Source organism: Varroa jacobsoni, unplaced genomic scaffold, assembly GCF_002532875.2.
Source record: "Varroa jacobsoni isolate VJ856 unplaced genomic scaffold, vjacob_1.0 scaffold_740, whole genome shotgun sequence".
In the NCBI taxonomy this organism is placed as follows: domain Eukaryota; kingdom Metazoa; phylum Arthropoda; class Arachnida; order Mesostigmata; family Varroidae; genus Varroa; species Varroa jacobsoni.
Window position 1 is genome coordinate 127,710 of NW_019213642.1, and position 22,039 is coordinate 149,748.

General features: G+C 42.2%; 1 protein-coding gene across 1 annotated transcript in view; it reads left to right on the top strand.

Annotated features, from left to right (window-relative positions):
• Positions 1-290: 290 nt before the first annotated feature.
• Positions 291-22,039, top strand: part of LOC111263176 (protein tolkin) — a 111,821-nt gene continuing 90,072 nt past the window's right edge. Inside the window, exon 1 of the mRNA XM_022838049.2 lies at positions 291-1,524. Within this exon, the coding sequence (XP_022693784.1) occupies positions 1,350-1,524 (175 nt within the window). The 5' untranslated portion in view covers positions 291-1,349. The remainder of the gene's footprint in view (positions 1,525-22,039) is intronic.

The window sequence follows — 22,039 nt, forward strand, 5'->3', positions numbered from 1 at the left end:
GTCGACAAAAAAGATTTGCTTCAATAATCGATCCAGCGCCCGCTTCAAATAAATCCAAAACCTATTACTGATATATGCAAGCGAATGAGCAAATCCGTACAAATAGTATTAGCAGGACACATCTGCCTGGAAAAATGAACCCCTCATATGGGCTGTATTATACATCCCCTTTCTGGGGTTTCCTCCTCATCCTTTCCTCTTGGTTAGAGAGGGTACAACCTGTAGGCGAGGGTATTAGGAGAGGGTCCTCATCATCGTCGTCGAAATTGCAGGACGGAGGATGCGGCGACACCGCGCACGTGAGAGACCAACGAGAAGATTGGTGGCGGCAGGCGAGTTCATCGACGGGAGATAAGCAACGCGCCGAACAACACCAAATGAACGGAGGACTGCGAAACAGTGGAGGAGTCTGCTGGTAGAAACGAGAACGTTGCAGCTATCCAGCGCAACTCTACATTCACACTTAAGACAATCACTTTCTTATGCCGCCATCGGTAGCGTGAGCATCAAGCAGATATCGAGCGATGGCAACAGAGCCCGACTTCTCAAACACACATGGTCAAACGCTATCAGCTGCTCAATAAGCCTGCTGGCAATTAAATCTTATACGTACCGGCATCCTAACTGTTACAGGCAATAATACAATACCTTGTACTCATATGAAATCAAAGTTTCAGGTTGACTAATAGTCCCACCATTATTGTGATCGCAGTCGTCGATAGCCTGCAAAGAAGTGTACGCCGATAGGACAAACACAATGCGACCCTCAGTAGGGCTCCACAAGTCGCGATGTTCAGTGGGATAGCCCCGTGCCCCGGTGGCGGCTAAAAAAATTTGCTGGGGCGCCGCGTGGGAGCCGTACGGCTCAGCGGCTTTGTGGGGGCAAGTGTTTGTTTGTTATTAGGGGGTAGTCGTAGAAGTGGTGCCAGTTGCGTTGGTGGCTGCGTAGAGAGTGCTGAAGTTACGCTACGTTGGTTGTGGTTAGCGGAAAGAGCAAGGAAACCAGCGAAATTAATAGTGAAGTGCAGATTCGGAGTGAAAAGCGTAAATAGATAGAAAAAAAAAAAAGAGCAAACGTGGAATATTGTGGATAGTGAGCGAGGTCGCAAGGACGAAACGACGAGTGAATAGAACCGAAGCAAAATTTCACGGCGTGTGGATATTAAGGTTGATAGCGGAAGCCCGTCATTGCTGCTGCGACCCTTTCGACTGTAATTATCTTTGCCGCCGACAACAAGGGGTATTGCGCTATCGTGAACGCGATTGGAGTACGTTCTGGGGCAGTGGCGGTGTGTAATTGTGTGTGTGTGCTCAGTGTACGACGACCGCTTCTTCACATCATTATCAAAATGAAGGCTTGCATCGGGATGCATGCCTTGCCTGCTATGTTCGTGGCATTGATCATGCTCAACGGCGACCAAGTGGCACAAACATACGCCTCGTTCAGTGTCGACGAATTGCTTACGTACCGATTTCCAAATCGAAGTTCGAACGATGTCGACCTCGACATCTGCAAGCATCAGCGTAAGTAAACAAATGAATCGGTTTGATTGCATTAGTATAGCAGCTAGAATTGGATGTTTTTGCTTCAATGACGGGTAGCGCTGATGAGGGTGATTCTAGCTAAGTTGTGTGAGTGCACAATGATTTGGCTTACTAATCAGTTGGCCCAGCTGGTGACGTGACCCGTATCCTTTTGTAATAGCTTTCCTGGAGCTGTGAGAGGGGCAACACCTGTGACAGCCAGGACTGTGGTAGGAGGGGCGCATGAGGTACAGGCAAATGTGAGGATTTGTAGAAAAGTCAGGAGCTTGGGGGAGAGCTGAATGCTTTTTCTTGCTGAACCAAAAACCATGTCGTAGTGCAGTCACTACCATCCATATGTGTACGCATAAAGCAGTAGGTATCCTGATCTTCAAATAACACTCCTAAACAACGCCTTGACCCCCCCCAAAAAAAAAAAAATAATTTGAGAAAAACAGGTCAGCGAAACAATGTTTCTGTTAAGAAAACGTATGGGTAAGGCTGCTCACTGATATTTGTTATCAAATTGGTAATATCATCAAGTTCTAGAATTAAGGGTGAATTTTACCTTTATTTAGTGCAAACTTCTGCAGTTTTTGTTTCATTATTCTGACCATAACCAGTACTGTTCTATATGCACGTATTACACTTTTAACGGGCAGTACAATCGAGTCGATGGTTAATGCCCTCTTGGCTTGTTTAAGCTAATTAGTAACGTAGATAAACAGATACTGGCAGATTCATATAGAGCAGCTGAGAGTAGAAGCCGTATGTAATGTCACCAAAAGAGTAATCGAATACGATTTTTGTGAAAAAGTACTTAATTAGATATAACTTGTAGCTTGTTTCGTTGAAACAAAAGAAATCTTAAAGTACCGCCACTTTGCACTGTAGTTAAAAATAATCTGAGTGTGTCATAACTGATCACTAGCTCATCATAGAGTGATCATGCTTGAAGAAGCTACAAGCAATTATCTTCCCTATAAACAGAAAACTGAAAATCTTTCGAAATGTTCGTTAACTACAGCAGCAAATAAGAAACAGATTCCCTTACTGTTTGATAATTTCACAGCACACAGAAATATATTTAATAGTTTAATAGGACAGGCCGTATGATAAACCAGATAACTTATTATAATCGCTTATGTTATCCCCTATCGAACAGGAGTGGACCCGAATCGTCTCCCATTAACTTAAGATTAATAAAAAAAAAATTATATTCTAAAGTCTATGAAACTTGGGCGGGTAAGCATCCATTTAACAAAACTGGTACTCTCATGACTCCGTAAAGTTTAAGCTTCTCTGAGATGTATTACCTCTACTAATACGTGGGGTGTTATTCTGTGAAAGGAAGTGGTTTATTAGAAATCTTAATATTAAGTCGCCCTTTAGATTTGTTTTACCAAAAGAGAAACTAGAAATGCACAGTTACGGTCGGTCCTAAAAAGCTTCTGCATTCTGTTGATTTTACTAGGAACTTTCGATCCCTAGATACCCTAGGTATTATCACCGGGCCGGAATCACCGTCAGAGGAAAATCCAGTTTAGAAGGTCATTTTCGCCCAAATTAACTATATCACTAAGATTCGTCTGTAGAGAACTCACTTTTGTTATTGCCAACTGAATCTAAAAGCACGTAAAACTCTAAGGAGGTGAACATTCAAAAACTAGTTTAAAATTGGCGCCGCAAGTAGCGTCCCATAGAGATGGTCTCATATATCCTTGACTAGAGGAATAGTAGTAGGTATAAGGTGCATGGACGGAATCAAGGCAGCGAGAATTAAGCTATAACGCTTTTTAACGAAGTCAAGGAAGCCTTGTCGTTGGCGCGGACTAGCTGTTTTGTAGTCATCTATCCTGGCCATTTTCAAATCCCTGCCTAAGAATCAGACCTCGGATTTTTCCCTGTCACTTACCATTGCTGAAAAAGTGTTATTACCAGAATACCAAACTATAAACAGTAGTCCCTTGACAAGCCTTAAGTTCGGCGCTTGTACTACTATCCCCCTGTATTTTGAGTTTTATGGCCGCGATTGCCGTTCGGCATTCCATTAGATGGACAGCACGCAGCACGACAGGAAGCGTGCCCATGCATGAGTTCAAACCTAAACCACAACGCATCCCTAAAATGAGGAGGCAAATACGTTACCCATCTAAGCTATCACAGGGATTACTACTGTCTCTACTGATCTCTAAATATAACTAATACTATCTCAGAGAGGCGATTGCATGATTCACTTTGTAATCAAGAACTAAGCCCAACTGATCATAGTACAGTGTACGGCCGGCGCAATGGCCTGATGCAGTGAGAGGTGTCGATAGCTGTAGGGTTGTTAATAAAAAGGTTTTTAATTTGGAGCTGACGCTGTTCCCACCTTTCGGATATTGAATCACCCCGGACTTATACTGTGAAATATTACTCCGAAGGCCATTCAGAAGGGAACCCACGGCCCAACTCGGCTTATTTCATTCCCCGTCGAAACCTCGTGTAGAGAGCAAGCTCGCGCTGATGGGATGTCCACCCTCGATGCCTGTGCCCCTTGTGAACTAAAAGACGTGCAAGACATGTTGTTTGTTGCGAGAATTACAGCCACCGCCTCCACTGCTATGCAATTGCTGTTCCATGCACTATAACCGGACGGTACCTTAGCAGACGGACAGCGTTGCTGCTGGTATAATACAAGGTAGGACAAGCCTCAGGGAAATTTTTATACGAGCAGTCCTTCTGCCTCGTAACGCAAATTAAGTCAACGCCAGCATTAAGCTGCCACAATATACGAATCGCGCCACCGATTCAGCCATATTGCTAGGTTCGCAACTTTTCCAAGGAGATCATATTGTGTTACTATCCAGGTGCCTGTGAAAGTCATTGCGATTTATGTCCAGCTACGCTCGTGTGTTGTCATCTCAATAATTATAAGGGTCGAGTTTGCAGTGAGCCGCTTGCGAATGATGGCCTAACGGCGATAGCAAACATAAGACTCAAAACATAGGATATAGTCATCTTTTGTGATTAGTTTTTAAATACCATCCCCATAGTAATTAACGTATCTGGCCTCAACTAGAATGATAATAATGTAGTTATAAAAGGAGATTTTACTAAGGCGGCGTTTGTAAACAACCTATTGCTGAATGATCTGAAATATCAGGTCGGCAGATATATTCGAAGTACCGACGTCAGTTTGTCTCTCATTGCTGATGTCCTGACTTGGGTATCGTTGACTCTCTATTAGCTGTTAACCCGCTTCTACCGGATCATAAATCCATAATCGTTGAGGATTTTATCATTTTTTTAGATATATAGTTACAAACTAACGAATGATCGGAACACGCAAATTAATCTGACCGTCGTCTAGTTCTTTATTTCTGCCGACTAAAATTAGATTAATAAATTATAGGATGTCTGCTCATTCCTCGATCTGCAGCACAATTGAATAAGTTGAAACTAAAATGAGGATCCGTCTCCTGAAATAAGGCGTGATCCGTATTATATTACTACCAGTTATTTGCAAAAGTTAGCTTTTTCCCGAGCATTTTATGTCAGCAGTCAGGAGGACTTGACTGCATCTAAATGTTCCTGTGACTTGTTCCGTCATACTGATGCGTACAAGAACTTTAATTCCGATATTACCAATTACAGGACAATAGAAAATTGCAGCTAAATTGTTATACAGCTATTTTATGGAGCAAAATTTTATTGTAAAATAAATTTAGTTTAAATGCGTTCGTCGTTCTATGCATTTGTTTTCAGTATTAAAAGAAAATAGTTCATAAACCGTAAATATAAACTGTATATTATTTATTTTCCTTATAATTTAAATGGGTAGGGTTACTGGGGTGCTGAGTCCCTCCGTATCAATGTGAAGATAATATCAGTGCCTTAATGTGTAGTTCTGTCATCCCGTCATTTGGTGGACACTATAGAAGGTTGCCGCCAACCAACAGCGTTAGACAGGCGGTGCTTTTGATTTCTATCTGAATCTATTTGAATTCTATCTGTAATACAATTTTCTATTGTTTCACTACAGAGGAAGTTGGGTTTTATGCCGTATGGTAAAGTCGTTTGGATTTTTTAAATATTTTTCGTATTATGTGGAAACATCTATAGCGTGAGGAGTCGATGAACGCGATAGGGCGAAGAAGTGATTCGTACGCATAACTGGCATAAGATGTAATGTTTCTTAGGCATCGACTCCGTGCTCATTGATGAGCGAAATGATCTTACGGACTTAGGTAAGATCTTAGAAGGTTTTGGAAGCTAGAATGGCTGATGGTATTTCTTCCTACTCGTTTGAAACAACAACTCCCAGTAGTTAGAGGATGGCAGAACGCAGACATTCCATCAAATAGGCACGCAAAAGCTGCTACATCCACTGAAATAAACGGGTAGGCACCCTTAACAATACATGCACACATACATTCGCCCATTATATAGCTGTGCAGGGTCGCGCTTTTCCTGCGTGTACCCTGAATGGCTTCACGTAGTTCAAAATACGCAATTCTCGTGCTGTATTGGATAGGAAGATGGAACAAACAAGCAAAACTCGATTACTGGTACAATTAGACTGATTACCTCAATTTGACGATCTTTGTAGTTCCAGGAACCCAAACAGTAACTCGTAATTTTAACGTTTCCCGCAAAAATATTCCATAATAACCAGTTTGGTAAAATCTCTATATAATCATTTTACCTATGTATAGCAGAACTTGCAAAGGTTCAGGGCCTACTTCGGGCAGCCTGTTTTTCGTGGGCCTATCTTTGCGTCCACGCTTCACTCAGCTAGCTTCTCGTTCCCATTACTGATCGAGTGCAGTAAAGCAAAACGTTGCTGGCAAATTATGCTGATGTAGACATTAATTCAAGGCTGTGGGCCTCGTCTTCGGCGTAGCCTGATTTGAACGTTAACTAGAATAATGGATCAGACATCCTACATCATACGTTCGCGTCTACGGATAAGGCAAAACTACCCAAACGGATGTACGCCTCTACATAAATTTATTCTTTGTAAACTGCGGATAAATACGCACACAATGCGCTGCCTCGCTTATGCAAAACAGGCATATCTACACGGATATAATATGTTTTCAACATTCAGCTAGACAAACTCAAAGGCTTAGCTAGAATAGCTCAATACAATATGATAAATGATTTTTTTAAAAAACAATTTCTATGAATAAGCAGAACTACTTGTATACTAATACACGTTATTATTTTACTGTATCGTCGTTTAGTAGACTGGGTTTGCTAACGGGATTGGAGGGGTAAGTGGGTCCAATAGAAAAATGTATTTACCTTTAATCTATAAAAAATGTAAATACCTTTAATTTAGGTCGGGACTAAATTTTCGTATGTGATACGCTTAATGTTCGTTCCACGCCAAATCATCGTTCACGGTTGTTCTGTTCAGAAGTTGTTATAGAGCGATTCATTTAGGCACTCATATAATTTATTTTCTTTAACATCAATCTCTTGAGTTGAATAGAGCATCATTAGCAGAACAGTTTTACACTACACCCAAGGGACGAAAACTAACTACTTTTACGTAACTGGCACGTGGAACGAGCAAAATTTCAAGGCTATATACTATATAGGGTTCACATAGAGGACATCCATCCGGCTGAAAACAAACAGGGGTACCTAGTTCGAACCCCGTTAGCGACATGTACTACAAGGTAAGTGTAATTAGATAAGACACACGTAAGTGTGCCGACGTTACGTGCTATGCAATGTGAGTGAAAGGAATTCATATGGAAAGAGAGGGTAACTACTTCAAATTATTGGCAGATTCTAATGAGAGACATCCATCCGATCTATACTGGCGCTACGGACAAAGCGGAAACTAAAGAAAAGGCGACAACCGGTGTAGGCGATATAGCAAACCCCCTTAGGTGGTCCCAGAAAAAACGACCGCTTCTTACAAGTGAGCATAAAGTATATTATTAATTCACTGAGGTTTTCGAAACGATCTTTCCTGAAATTTAAGCATACCTCTTTCAACTGTGTAATTCAGTTTCCTTTAGAGAGCGATGCGGTATTGATATTTTGATTCTGACTCCCTTCTGAGCCTACGTAAAAATTAATCAAATCGAATAACCCCGTGTACCGTATTAACTTACTGAAACAAACAATATTCATAGCAAAAAATAACCGCCTGTTTCGTATCGCATACGCTTATCACTACGACCGAGCCAGATGAAGTTGACAAATGTAATTACCCTCAACTGGCTAGCTAGTCTCCACTTCACGACTCATGTTGGCGGAAAAAATGTAAATCGTTGTAGATTAATTTTTCTAAGTAGTTACCATCAAAAAAAAGACCTGAATAGAGCATCTCCATTATTTGTTTTTTGTGATATTTCTCAGAGGAGAACACGCGGGAAATTTTCACAAACAAAGTGTCTTTCCTTTCGGTAAGGAAAAACGAAAGTGAAATCAAACTTGTCTAACGTGACGACATTAGTTCCTGATGGTGATCATAAGGCAGGCATGAATTATGGATCGAAACCGAAGACTGTTCGACCAATTTAGCTAGAAATAAGAATGAATTCAACTTGGATAAATGCTGTTTTAATTATTGGCATTCTGCACAGAAAGCCCCACCGTTTTAGTTAGCGTTCCGATTATGCATTATTCATCGTGAAACTAAAGTGGGTTCGCTTACGCGGTTGTTAGGAAAGACCACGCAAGTTGAAAAATAGTCGTATCTCAAACCCATCGGTCAGTTTTAGGACGCGTTTAAGAATACGTTCATCCGCTACAGAGACAACATCGGTGCACACTGTTCCAGGGTGGCTATGTACTCAAACACCAAGAAGGTCGAAAGCCCCGTCTTCCTGCGGAATTCAAAACTCTGCTGGCAGCTGGAACGTTTCGACGATGTTATCATAGCAACTGTGCCGCCGACTAAAAAACCGATCTGATGAACGAATGCATAGCTAACAAGTATGTATTTTCCGAAGGCCCGCCGTCCTTTGTTCGCCGGGGGCGCAAACCGGACTGACAGCAGATCGCTTATCAACAACGCCCCATAAATAATAGTCACGGTTGAACGTAACGGTGATAGTTGGGATGCGGAAGTATATAAGTGACTTCATTATTGTTTAGGTGATCTACTCTTGGTCTTATACAATGTTAATTATTTATGAGATAAAGGCTGTGATACTTGGCTCTAAGGAACCAATTTGACTTTCTAACTAACGAACCAACTCATAATCAAACGGAGCTTGACAACTTCTACTTAAGGTTGATTAGCTGCTTCTTGAAAAACTTTAAATATTGGAGTATTTAAGATGAAAAAAATATATATATATATATATAAAAATTCAGTCTTAGAAGCCGAAAAGGATCTGACTGATAGATGTTCTGTGGTAGCCTTAGTAATAGGCAACTTCAAAGGTTTGCTATCTGAACGAGAACGTGTAAGTGTATTCGTGTAATAAAAGAGGTGGGCAAAGGGATAATGCTGGTAGACAATGTGTTCATTGTATATTCGATTCGGTAAGGCGTTCCTCTTCTTACGAAACAGAGAAGAATCTGAGAGATAGAGAATACTTCTATAAAGGGCAGTTTACTAAACTGACCAGTCTATTCCTACCCTGCCCGCGGACGAAATACGAAAAAATAAAAACTAAGATCCAACACATGTATACTTTTATACAAGATATCATTCTGTAATGTCTACCTATAGATGTGTATTAGCTTTATAAATGGCTACTCTTGTATAACACAACTGAATGAATAACATTATATTTATATACCCGTACGTTCCTCTCCCTGCCTAATTAACGTGTGTCTGCTGATGATAACATGATTGAGAGAGCGAACGCTTTCTATCGAGAGACGGTGCCTCTTGTGAGCTATAACCAATCGCGTTATATACTGGAGTAAAAGTGGGTCTTAACTGTGGGAAGTGTTGTGGCCAGATATTTGTTCCGAATGTCAATTCATCAGAGACGACTAGTGCTGGGGTTTTTTGACTTTAGATGTATCAGTAGCCTACTGTATATTGAATGCTACAGGTAAAGTTGCAGTGGCACGCATTGACTTTGCTCATCTGCATTCTATTTAATTGATTTATCAACTACGAACCTCCCTAGAGCTCAGTCCTCACCCTGCCATAGTCTGTCTTCTTTTCGTCTGTCCCTTCTGGCGAAGGCAATGCAAACTCTTTGTACGTAACATTCATGAAATCCTCTACTCAGCACTTCACTTTCCTTCGGTTCCAGCTGGCAGATATAGAGAAAGCTAGCAAAGGCTGGGGTAAATAACGTATCAAAGCAAATGTTATCTACTATTCAGTTCAAGGATATCTTGGAACTGCTTAGCTCCTCGGAAGGACACCGAGCATAGCGTCGTATTGAAGACTGCAAGCATCATGCACCAGCATGTAAACCGTTTCAAGGAATTAGCGAAGTCAACGTTCACCCTAAATGGCGACAAAGTTGCACAGACTGACGATCTTTGCGATTATGCCAATAGAACGCTATATAAATATGTATACACATATATGAGATAGAGAAAAAGAGAAGGAAAGAGACAACTCTATATTGGTGGCTTAGCAACGTCATTTACGTACATACACGGTGAGTGTACGATCTACTAGAAGCAGCTGCTTCTATCCATTTACGTCTAGTATTTATCACATTTGAGAGTGTTTCGTTTGAACAGGACGGCATCTTCGGGCTAAGTTCAGCCAAAACTATATTAACTGAACTATTACATTCAATAGATTTTTTGTTACCTTTAAAATCTTCTGATGCCAGTACCGTTTCCAAAGCCTTATTGAGTCAGGCGTGCTAACCTCAAACATGAATTGCGACAGAAAGTGCCACTAGTTAAGTTAGTTGAAACCTATAGGCAACTTTGCTGATTGGATAGCACATGTAATAGAAGCAATTCTTTGCAGCGCATAGATATCACTAATGCGGATGAGTTATAGGTAGCCACCAGCGTAATTTGTCTCGATTCGAGTTCCTGAGCAAAACAGGCGCATACGTGGACCTAACAAGCAATTTGCGTTCAGTGAAGCCTTTTGTCAACGTAGGAATGGGAGAGAATGACTTCGTAATGCATTCACCTGTAAAATTATTCTATTTAGAGCTCTTCGCCCCTTCCTCGTAGCATGATATTGACTTTGAATCGCTTGCTTGAAGGTTCATGAAAGCCTCGAGAAAGGATTTCACGTTGGAGTTCGAACCGTCGATGGCACTCTTATCGTCGCGTTCAGTTTCAGCGATTCGTTTGCCTCTGTCAAAGCAGCGTTGGGTCGCGTGCGACCCTATAGCAAGTAACATTTGAAGACAAACTATTTTCATTCAGTTTATTCGATTAGTAAATAAATATACCGTGTCTTCCGTTTGCCTTGTGACTTTGGAAGTTCGTGCAATTTGTAAAACAATTGCTTGAGTTGTGCACTGTTCGCATCCGACAAAAAATGTATGTCGTCTGCTACTGTCGTGACGGAAGACTTCTGTTCACTAGTTCCGGTCGATTTTTTCACTGGCATATTGTAATCTTGTTACTTGTTGACAGCAGTAGTGGGAGGGGGTCGAGTCAATCATTTCGTCAAGCAGCAGTAACTCGTCAACCATTCGCTTCCAGTCCTATCAAACATCGCTTTCTTTGGCCCCAGTCTGCGTTTTGCCCCCAGATTCCGTCAGTGGGGGACCCTCTTATATTTTCTTTATTTGCAGATGCTTGTTGTTCGTAACCTATTTCTAATCACAGAACCGGCTTGATTACGTCGCGTTTCTGGACAGCTTCACAAATGGGATTTGCTCAAGCAATTTGTTCGCATAGGGCATCCGGATATCGGGCTTTTTTTGCAAATTGCTTTGTTTACCCGTTTCAGTGCCGTTTGTTGGTAACCATGTTTAGTAATATCATGGCTGTTCACTTGTCGATCTTGGTGTCGCAGATTTCGCAATAGCTTTATAAGCGTATTCATTGAGCACTGCAACAAAGAGCATCCTTCACATTAAAACTTCCAAAACAAAAATGAAGTAACCATCCTTGGTTCGTTTTTCCCGATCCCATATTTTCTCTGCAGTACGGAACGAATTCGTTTGTGGGCTTAGGCAACATTTGGGCCTATGTTTCGAGAAAATTGCAAAAAAACATAGCGAAAAACTTCTCTCATTATCCATGACTTCTCGAACCGCGAATCTTCTTCTGTCAAATATCAGCTTTGAAATGACACCAACGCCGACCCAATTCAACTAGAAAACGGTCAATATTCTTCAACAACCCAATATGCATCAACAGCTATGTCATGTACCGTAGTTCCGTCGTTCAAGCGCGTGCAGTCTTCCCTTATACCAGACCGTTACTATAATTATTAAAATTGCGACAAGTAATTGTGTCTTTTAATTTGAACCTTATGCTCGACTTAAATGCTACATGTTTACTTTGGCGTCTATAGACAGTGGCGTTCATTTTCAGTTGTTGCTTTTGTTGTCAACTGGCGCAATGGTCTTATTGTTGCTGTTTGCCGTAATGCGTACAGCAAAGCTCTTGTTTGTTCTCGAACACTATGACAAGCCTTCTGAAGCTGTGTTCCTAAGGTACTTAACTCCTCACACGAAGCCTTCGCACTTGAAGAAAAGGGAAAGTGTGCCTGGAAAAAGACAGATTTCTTTTTTTCCTGAGACGGCGGCTAACAACGATGACGCTCTTCTATCGAGGTCCATTGCTAAAGTCACAACAACAGCAGGCCAGGCAAAGCAGCATTAAAGACGTCTCTAACTAGCTATCCACATTGCTTACGCGATCCATTTAACCGTCGATTTCAATGCATACTGCTCCCTCTCGTCTTCGTGTCATGGTCCTCTTCGGGTTGTCGCAGTGCTACGGTTCTCAGTCTTCGTATGCGTACCCGTTGCTGCTTGAATTCATCTTCGTTTGTGCACGGAGAATTTGGCCTCAGCGTCTGCTTTTTTTCTGTTCGAAAGAAAAAGTTAGGCGAATCGTTTTAGTTTGCTCCTTGTCCTACATACGCTCCTCGCATTCGTTGTCAGCCTGTAGGTAAACCTTTACCACTGCTTCAGCCTCCCCAATGCCTCCATTGGCGAAACTCTGTCGGGACCTTTCGATTGGACAGGAAGCTTGCTACATACCGGTCGATGCACCACGTTGAACGGGGACCAACTGCTTCGCATCTAGACCTTTACTCGAGGGAAGCTATGTGGATGATTACGTCCTGTCAGGCACGCGGGTGCTTCTTCTTTCAGTGGGTAAACAACCCGCCTATCCTTTCATCTCTCTATTTAAGTCGAACTACGAAAAAGTTAACTGTATGTACGACAGCACTGCCTACGTCTCGCAGGCATTACGCTGCACGTGTCTATCTTTTCTTCCCTTGCGCACGTACATGCTCTGTTGATGTCTAGTTTATATTTCTTTCTCTCTCATGCGCGCTTTCTCTTCTACCTTCGTCTTTTAAACTCAAAATGTGGATCGGGTGCGGTACCATCGTTGTTGTCGTCATCGTTTTGCTTGAGGATGGATGATTGAAAATGCAAATTTAATGACGGCAATTCAATGCTGAGATGGAAAAGAACTTAGGCCAAGTTTCGTTCGTTAGTTGACAGGAAAACGCGGGACCAACTAGTACGTCGAGGACGCCACGATCAGGAACAGTGGCAGCTAACGAGGAAACGTCTCGATAGTATCTTTTGCTGTAAACTTTACTACGCCCTGTGAAGCGGCACGAACTTTCCTGTATGTTGTCCTTACAAACACTGCTGTGGCCGATGGCGTTCGCAGTTTACTGCGCACACACTCTTCCTCTTGTGGAAGCTACGTTGTCGCCTTTCTCAGTTTGAGTTACTAAAATGTATTTGGCTTCAGAGTCCCAGTGCTTAGACGGCCAAGGATAATATGCAACCACCTCCCACTGGAGCGGTAGTACAGGCAAATATTAGTCGAGCTGTGTATCTGAGTGAACAGAGGGAGGGGTGTATAAAGCGGCAGTTGACAATGAACAAACGGAGCGCGAAGGAGCTTACGCGATCAGGAGGATTCAGTCTTTGTCAAAAAGTACACCGATTGCCTGAGGGGTTAAAAAGCTCGGAAACTCAGGAATAAGCAAACCGGTCGTGCATTTTGTCGCCACTAGTGGCCGATCTGTATGTGCCGTTTGCTGCAGCGGCATTTTCGTGCAGTGCTATGTGGCTATGCGCAGGCGGAACCTCCGGCTTCAGCAGCGATGCATTACGCGGTTCATCCGTATCCTTTCTGAAGTTTTTCAAACCTAATCTGCACGCACATGCCTAACATGCCTCCACTTTGCGTTCGCCTTCTACCCGGTTTCCGAACTTTCGGGCACTTTCTAGTAGTCTTGGTAGTGCTCGGACGTTTAGGTACTGGATGTGAGCACAGGGGATAAAAGAAATCGATAAACTTGGGATAAGTGTGCAGGCGAGGAAGATATAATGATAAAATTTCAATATTCCCAAGTAAAGAGATAGCCAGTCCTTGAGTTTGTTCGTTATGCTACTACGAGCGACCTTTTGTAGCTACGAAACGGTCTGTTCTTTCTCCTATTATATATTGCCTTCGTCGCCGTCGACCCTATAATTCAATGGTAGAGGTGGCGGTATCTAGCGGACAGTTAGCCCAGCAAACCAAACTGTTCCCTGCGGCGCTCATTTATATATTAAATGAGTCGTTAATAGCCTTATAAATCTTATAATTGTCCGGTTTCGCAAATGGACAACTTTTGATTGTTAAGTTCACAGCTCTGCCTTTCTGTTAGATCAGCGACAGCGGTGTGTTGGAGGGCAAGACCATCAAGAAGGGCCGTTTTTTGTGAAGCGAACGGATATCATTAAGCGCGACATGGCTTCTAAGCAACGACTGTGGCAACAACACGCTCATTGTTCAGCTTTTTGAATATATTAGTAGGTTATGCAAGAAGCCCTCAGCCATGTATAATAAAAAAAGTTCGATGAAGTCCTATATCTTAATGGTCATGACCTATGCATAACGAATATGTATGCTCAGAGAAAAGCGTAACGTTTGGCTCCCTAATAGACACGACATGACTGTATACATTTCACGGTAGCATATCGCACGTAGTGGATACTAGCTATCGCCCATATCGCAGCCGTGATCCTAAAAACATAAGATCTTCAGAAAGCATTGGTTGATAAACAGTAACGCTATAGTACGTGCAAATAAACTGATCGTGAAGCCTTCTGTATTAATTATAAACTTCTTCTTCAACAAACTTGAATTCATTTCTGAAAATGACTGCGAATGCAACCTTATTATCTCTGTGTGTTAAACCACAGTACAGTTTAATGATGAGCTTCCGGCCTTATATAATCTGGGTTTTTTCAGACGAGGAACATGCGTGAGGTATCATGATCGTCATGACAACTACTAACAAGCGTTTCCTGAGAAAAAGTAACTCAAGTTTGAAAAAATACGTTTGATTGTTGCATTTTTGGATTGCGCATTAATCGTAACGAGTCGTGTATAATAAAACAAAAAACTTCAACGATTTGACGTACGTAATTCTCGGACAGATTTTAAACGCGAGAACAGCGCAGTGGAGGCAACGCTCGTTGCCAAATCAGCAGGTAAAAATCGTATTTCCATATCTTGACGCCTAGCCAGACCGCCGTCCCTACCCGGAGTTGATCCCAATGGAGTTCAGTTCACTCTTCAGTCGAGAAATTGGTCCGATATGGCCATGATAAATGAAGGTTCATAAATATGTGTATCTATATTATAAGCAAGGTTTTTATGATTAAGGCCTTTTATGTAGTCCGTAATAACGCGTTCTACAGACGGAACTTTTGGGCGACGACATAAAGTATCGCGTAATGACAAGCGAATACATACATTAGATTGATGCCAGAGAATTAAGTTACTGCATCATAGTAATGCATTTCCGACGAAGAACGTCGCTGTCAGTTCAAGTATAGAGCTTAACCATGAAAATGTCACAATTATTATTATCAAAAAAAAAAAGCCAGCACCGTCACCTGACGTGTCATGGCCATCGATTAGCGGCAGCACCAACAGACACGACTCGGTGTCGTCCATGTTTCACTGAAATAGGCTCTAACATATCATCTCTCTTTAAAAGGCTCTAGGGAGGCTAATGTATAGAGAAATTGTTTGCTCTATCTACGGGTCTATTCGAACGCTAGGCATGGAATACCGTTAGCAATCGGCCCATAATCTCCCATCGGAGTGCATGACGTTTCTCAGTTACAGACAGAAATGGATCCTATCAATGTGGTCACCGAAATCTTAAAAAGTGTTAATTGTTGGCCCTGTTCTTATATTTACGAGTAAAAATTTACTAGAATTACGTGAGTTTCGCTGGTCAGTATTCTGGAATACTAGGGACCTAACAGCGGTGATATTGTCTCTTCAGCCATATTTTTTGTGCCTCGATTTTCGTTAAAAGAACGTTGTGTATATGGTAGGTGCACTTCTTTCTCAAGTATCTTGTGAAGAACATAATATTTGGGTTAGCTAAAATATGTGGGCTACACTGAAAGCAGCTTGGAAAAGCTTTCCATACTTACCCACAATCACAGCGTCTGTATACTAACAAATGAATTTTTTACTACATCATTTACATAACAAAACACTAAGGTATTTGGTCTGCTTGAGCAAACTTATTACAAGATGGATTTTCCGTGAGACGTTTTTCTTGAAATAACAGAACAACAATAGGTACCTCAGTCAGCTGAACGATGTACTACTGACCTGCTTTCGAGCCTTTTTTAGGCTCGCTGACTGTTCCGTATCGATTGTTCGTAATAGTTCCCGGCAGATCAGTCACTTAACAGCCTCAGTCTTTCCAGACTATAATAAGTGTAACAGGATAGAGAATTTGAAGCGGATCTTTGGAAGCCCGCCAACAACAGAATAGCAGACGAAAACCGAGCGGCTGGCTCATGCCGTAAAATCTCTGAAACGGGAGAGAACGATACGATCTGCATATCTCGAGTGGAGTTGATCGATTGCTGTCATCTTATTGCGTTTCTACAATCACAGCGGCTGTGCATATGGCGCCGGCAAAATGCAATATCGATCCCCTGGCCCCACTCTATTGGCCTGGACTATTTGCTTCGGATCGAAGAAAAGGTGCGCCCGTCGAACATCGATGAGGAATCGAATGGATCTGGCCAGAGGATATAATTGAAAACACTAACTCAGCTTGCTCTGTTCCACCGAATTAGCTTGACATACTTAGCTAATATAGTCAAGTTAATTGCAAACCAACTTGGTTAGTTCGCTTACTTGATCGAAGCCGTACTGCTGCGGCGCTAGTGCTTCTCCCCGATTCAGCCAACTTTCATTCAAGTTATTATCTTTGTTCTGCTTTATGTCAAACCTTCACGCTAGGCCTGTACCTATAATACTGTACTTCTAATAGGAATATCCCTGCTCGAGTAAATAGAGAACCGTTGCCACTAGTGTATTAGTTCATATATATTAAGTTCGTCGCGTCGTATGCGAAATACACGCAGTGGTCTGATAACGATGGTTATCTTTTTTTTTTTTTTTTTTTTATTAAGCTCATTAGTCTATCGAACGCTGTAAACAAGCCAATGTACTAATTATAATATATTAGTATCAGATATCAAATCAGTAAGTGATTTTATGGAAAAAAAAACGGCAAAAATATCGACCGTTCTGTAATAATAATTGGAGTGATAACACGATTTCAGTCTAGATACTCGACGAGTGCGAGTTGATAATAGCCTAGATATCAGTTGTATCCTTTCAAACTGCATCCTCTGCTTTCAAATCTGATTTTCGGCTTTGCTACTTTTGCAGTAGCAGACGGAAAAAAAAACTTTGCACAGATAATACGTTTGTTTCGCTTTCCCCCTAATTATTACAGAAATAAGTTTGTTAGTCGATAATCATGATATTTTAGTCAGACTAAAAATGCAAAAATTATTGCCAACGCCAAATTCCGGTAGTAAAACAGGAATGACTTCTGCCGTTGACTTAACTAGTCTGTTGTTATCAAAGCGGACAGAATAAGAAGTAAACACTTTTCTATATGAACTACCTTTTTCTGATAGACTACATACTAAAACTAGTACTTAGTTGCATTGTTATAAGGCGGTAGGAGGTGGTCGTAGCTGACCGAGTTTCCTCCCAGACATGTCAAAAGAAAAGAGGTCTGAGTATTTTCTGCTCCTGATCGCTGTCGATTCGCGGCAGTCCTGCAAACCGCTGCCGTAACGATTCGCTTGTACCCTGGCCAACAGTCAAACGGGGACAACATGACATGCTTTGGTCATCTACTATTTTGATCATACTCAGCATCACTTGTTGCCCCCATGAACCCACTTTTCTGTCGACGGACCCCTGTAGCCGTTCATTCAGCCTTTTTGTGCTTTCTGGCTGCTTCTTTGTCGATACTATGGCTTTTACGCGCCACTCTTCATCTTCGTGCTGCCTTCGCCCCCAGTTCTCTAACCAACAAGAGACCACTGTCGGCGGTCGTTGAGGCGGAGGATGTAGTGGTGGTGGAGACCGCAGCAACAACAACCATGAAGCTTTTGGTGAGGCTCTTCAACCGTCCAAGTCGGAAGACAAGCAAAAGCTTAAAAAAAGAAGGAAGTCCTTGCCCGTCGAGTAAGACAACTCCCTCATCCGGTCCCTTTGGGTTGGCCAGTCTCGAACCAGCACCGGCAGTCCGGTGCTCCTACTACTGATGCTGGTTTCTACATCGTCGCTGTTCTTTTGCGCGGCGATAGCGGCAGCAACAGAGATGGAGTCGTTCCTCGCTTCTTCGTCCTGTTCCTCTTCAACAGCGAGCGACATCCGTCCTCACGAATCGAAACGAGGATTAGATTGAAGGAAGAGAACACAAAAGAAAAGCATTCGTCCGGCGACAGTAACTGCTGCTACTTCTGTCCTGCTCCTTCTACTGGACGCCGTATTAGAGTGCGCATCTGCCCTTAGCCCTTGTCACCACTATTGTCCCCGTGACTACGGCTGATTTCGGCCGCTCGTTGCGCAACAGCAGTAACAGCAGCAGCTGCAGAGATCGCACGAGTATAAGGAAACATTCGCCTGTGGCTGATTTTCGTTCCCTAGTTCTGCAGCACCCTCGTGTTCACTAAGCCTCGTTTTTGCTCCGTCTTCGTTTCATGTATCCCCCTCGTTTTGGCTTTTTTCTTGGCATTGCCAAGGATAACGAATTGAAACAAGTAACGAAAGAGAAACGAGCTGGGCTCGAAGAAGTGAACAGAAAACAAAACGTAAACGAGAAAAGACAACACTGGAGGACAGAAGGAAAAGAGCGAATGAGCTGCCTGCCGCCAGAAACCCGCAGCAGCATTAATAGCAGTAGCAGTAGTTAGCGGCGCTCAGAAGAGCAGTGGGTTGTATTCCTGTGCGTAAGAGTGGACGTAGCAGCATCAGCTGCAGCAGACGAAAAGGCGACAGCGACGAGGACGGAGGCGACGTTGTCGGCAATGGCAGCTACCACGGCAGTAGCAACAATGCCACCAAAAAAGAACAAGCAAACTGCCGTGAGAGCTGGAAAAAGTGGAGAAAGAAGATAATAGTACGCAGGGAGGGGGCAAAAAAACAGAACAGCAAACAGACGAAGCTCTTTTCGGTAAACTACGAAATACCCCGCTTCTGAACAGAAAGAGCGCGTGGACAACGAAAAATTTCCCTTACCCACAGTTACTTGCTCTCGTGCTTTGCCCGTAATTAGACGACTAGCATTTAAGAGGTAGCGTTTTATAGCGTTAGGTGATATGGTTAAGCCACTAAAAAAAGGGTAGAATATTTGTAATGTGTAAACTGAAACGTCATGTGTATTCTAAGGTTCTCGATAATGTGAGGACATCGAACGTCCGGGTTTTAATGACTAATTTAGTTGTAAATATAAACATATAAGATGCACTCAGTATAACTTGGCAAGAAGTTTCGAACGAAGCAAAAAGAATTGAAATTCGGTGGATGCTTGTACAAGTAATAACTTTAATGCCACAAAAGGGCATAGCACAAATAACAGCTGAGCAAAGTGAATAAATACAATGGCACAATTTAGTTTTAGTTCCCTAGTAAGAGCTCCTAAGAGCTTTAAATTGGATTGAAAATTTCTATTGACAATCTTCGTTCAGAGATTGGAGTGTAGCTTTTTGGATTTGTAATTGCGACTTCTAAAAACATAGCTAAAAGCGAATGCAGATATTCAACTTAAACTATAATACGGATATCTTTCCTTGCGAATTATAATTTCTGTGTGGAAAAGGGGAACATATTCTGGAATTCCGCCAACGACGCATACTTTATAACCTATACGAATGAAGAATATTCCCTCCAAATCGTAAGCAGTTCTATGACTAAACTTATCCTCTCAGTGTATGTTGATCTATAAGAATCATGGCGGCTTTTTAAATAAATAGCTGAGAGCCATAAGGAAATAGGATTGTTCGCCACGAACCACGAGGCCATATATCGAACGGCCGCTAAATGTGCTACTCCGAAAGTTCTCCGTGCATGCCACGTTTAGCTCTATATAAACTTATCATCACACAGAATGCCCCACAGGTCTGACAAGTTACGTCGGCCGAAAATGTACACTTTCCTGCAAGATTTGCATCTTTGTAACAGTGAGCTATCCGATAATCTTTCGCGGCAAGGATAGCGCCATTGTTTAGCCTTGGTGCAACGATGCGTGCCTATGCAAATGTAACCACTCCCTCATTTCAGACTTGTGCGCACTGCTTTATCTTTGTTCAATTCAAAGCCATTTGTACACCTATTACGCTTAATGAATACTTTTCAAAGTATTCATTCTAGAACACTGCTTACGTAACTACTGGGTATCTTTGTACTGAAAGAAAAAAGAGAAAAAGGGAACAATACTATCTGATATGAGGGTCAACTTGTGGATAACAAATGGTGTGCGAGCGCAGTACACCAATAGACCTACTGAATCTTACCGAAATTATCGCTTCTGAATAGGGACCAATTGAGTTGTAATGACTAGTAAACATTTATAAAATTACTATTGATTTACATGTATTGCTAGAAGCGTTGTCTTTCTAGGTCCACTTAATGACAAACCTCCAGGTTTTTTCTGTAGCAGTAAAAAAAAAACTGAAACTGGCTTTAAAGATGATGCGATAGGCCTTACTGCTAAGAACGCCGTTGGTTTTTCTTCTATTTTTCGATTTTTACGGCAATTAATACTAACATAATTCGATAACTATACTAAAAAATACTTGGGTTGCAACAAATAACTACAGCTACAATTATTTACGTAAAAACCAAACGGTACAAACAAACGTTGTAGCAAAAAGCAGTAGTCGACAATTACCACCTGTTTCACATCCGATCGTGCTTTGCACGAAGGTATATGTACATGGCTGTCTGCGAACTAATTACTGCGTCTATTATTCCGCCTGATTTAGCCACCCAGCATCGTGTATTTATCCAATTAGTATATATTATTGTTATTATTATCCCTCTCCGTCCTGGTCTGCGTCGCGTGCTCGTCCACCCAGATGGGCCGAGTTGCTCGTAGCTGCCGCATACAATTCGCAAATTTCTGTCCATTTGCAGCTGTGGCCATCTTGTTGCCCTAATGTTATGGTTAACCTGCGCCGAATGATATTCCCTAAAACTGTCAGCTTCAAATTTTCGACTTAAACATCCATACAAACGATTTGCTATAAATACTGCCATATGCCATATCACTTGATAGCCGGTAATTTCTATGGGAGACAACAAACATCATTAGAAGCTCGGCCACGAGGCCTCTGATAGCCAGAGTCAGACAGAGTCCTCCCATCATAACCGTTACTACAGCGATCTGAGCGATGTCAAATCTCGTCGACGATAGATGACCTATGCGGAAATACAGCCACACGCCGTAGAATGAGTGAACTGTAGCAGCCTTCCATTTTTCGGTGTAGTAACCTTTCTTCCGACCAGTAAATAGGATTACGCTGCTGGGTCATGAATTGTAGACGACGAAATAGAAGACGTACGGAGCTGATCGTGGATTTCCTTTTCGTAACCAACCTGTATCGCAGTGGGACGTACCATGGCGATCGCGGTCTATATACGCTATATAGAATCTCAATTTAACTGAACGGGACGCAATAATGAAATGAAGCAATATTGTCGAAAACGACAATTGTGACAGATACGACTGCCGTAGTCGCTGGTCTTCTCCATACAGTTTGCGTCATAGCTACGTCAAGCAAACCTTTCGCATCACTCACGTGTCCTCCTCTCTGTCTAGCCACCATTCTACAGGCATGACTAGCAAAGGAGATAAACATGGATCTCACCGCCTTTCTTCTTCCCGTAGTTAGTACAGAAGAGACAGGCAGCAGAGGCGAGGGGAAATGAAGGCTCATTGCCATACAGCTGTACCCGCAGCGTGACGATTTACCACCCCGTCTTTGACCAAAACTCCGTAAGCCTGTCCTTTAACCTTTCGAGCAGGAGGAGGTAGTAGTCGCTGCCAAATCGAATCAGTCGGGTAACCCAGTTAGAAGAG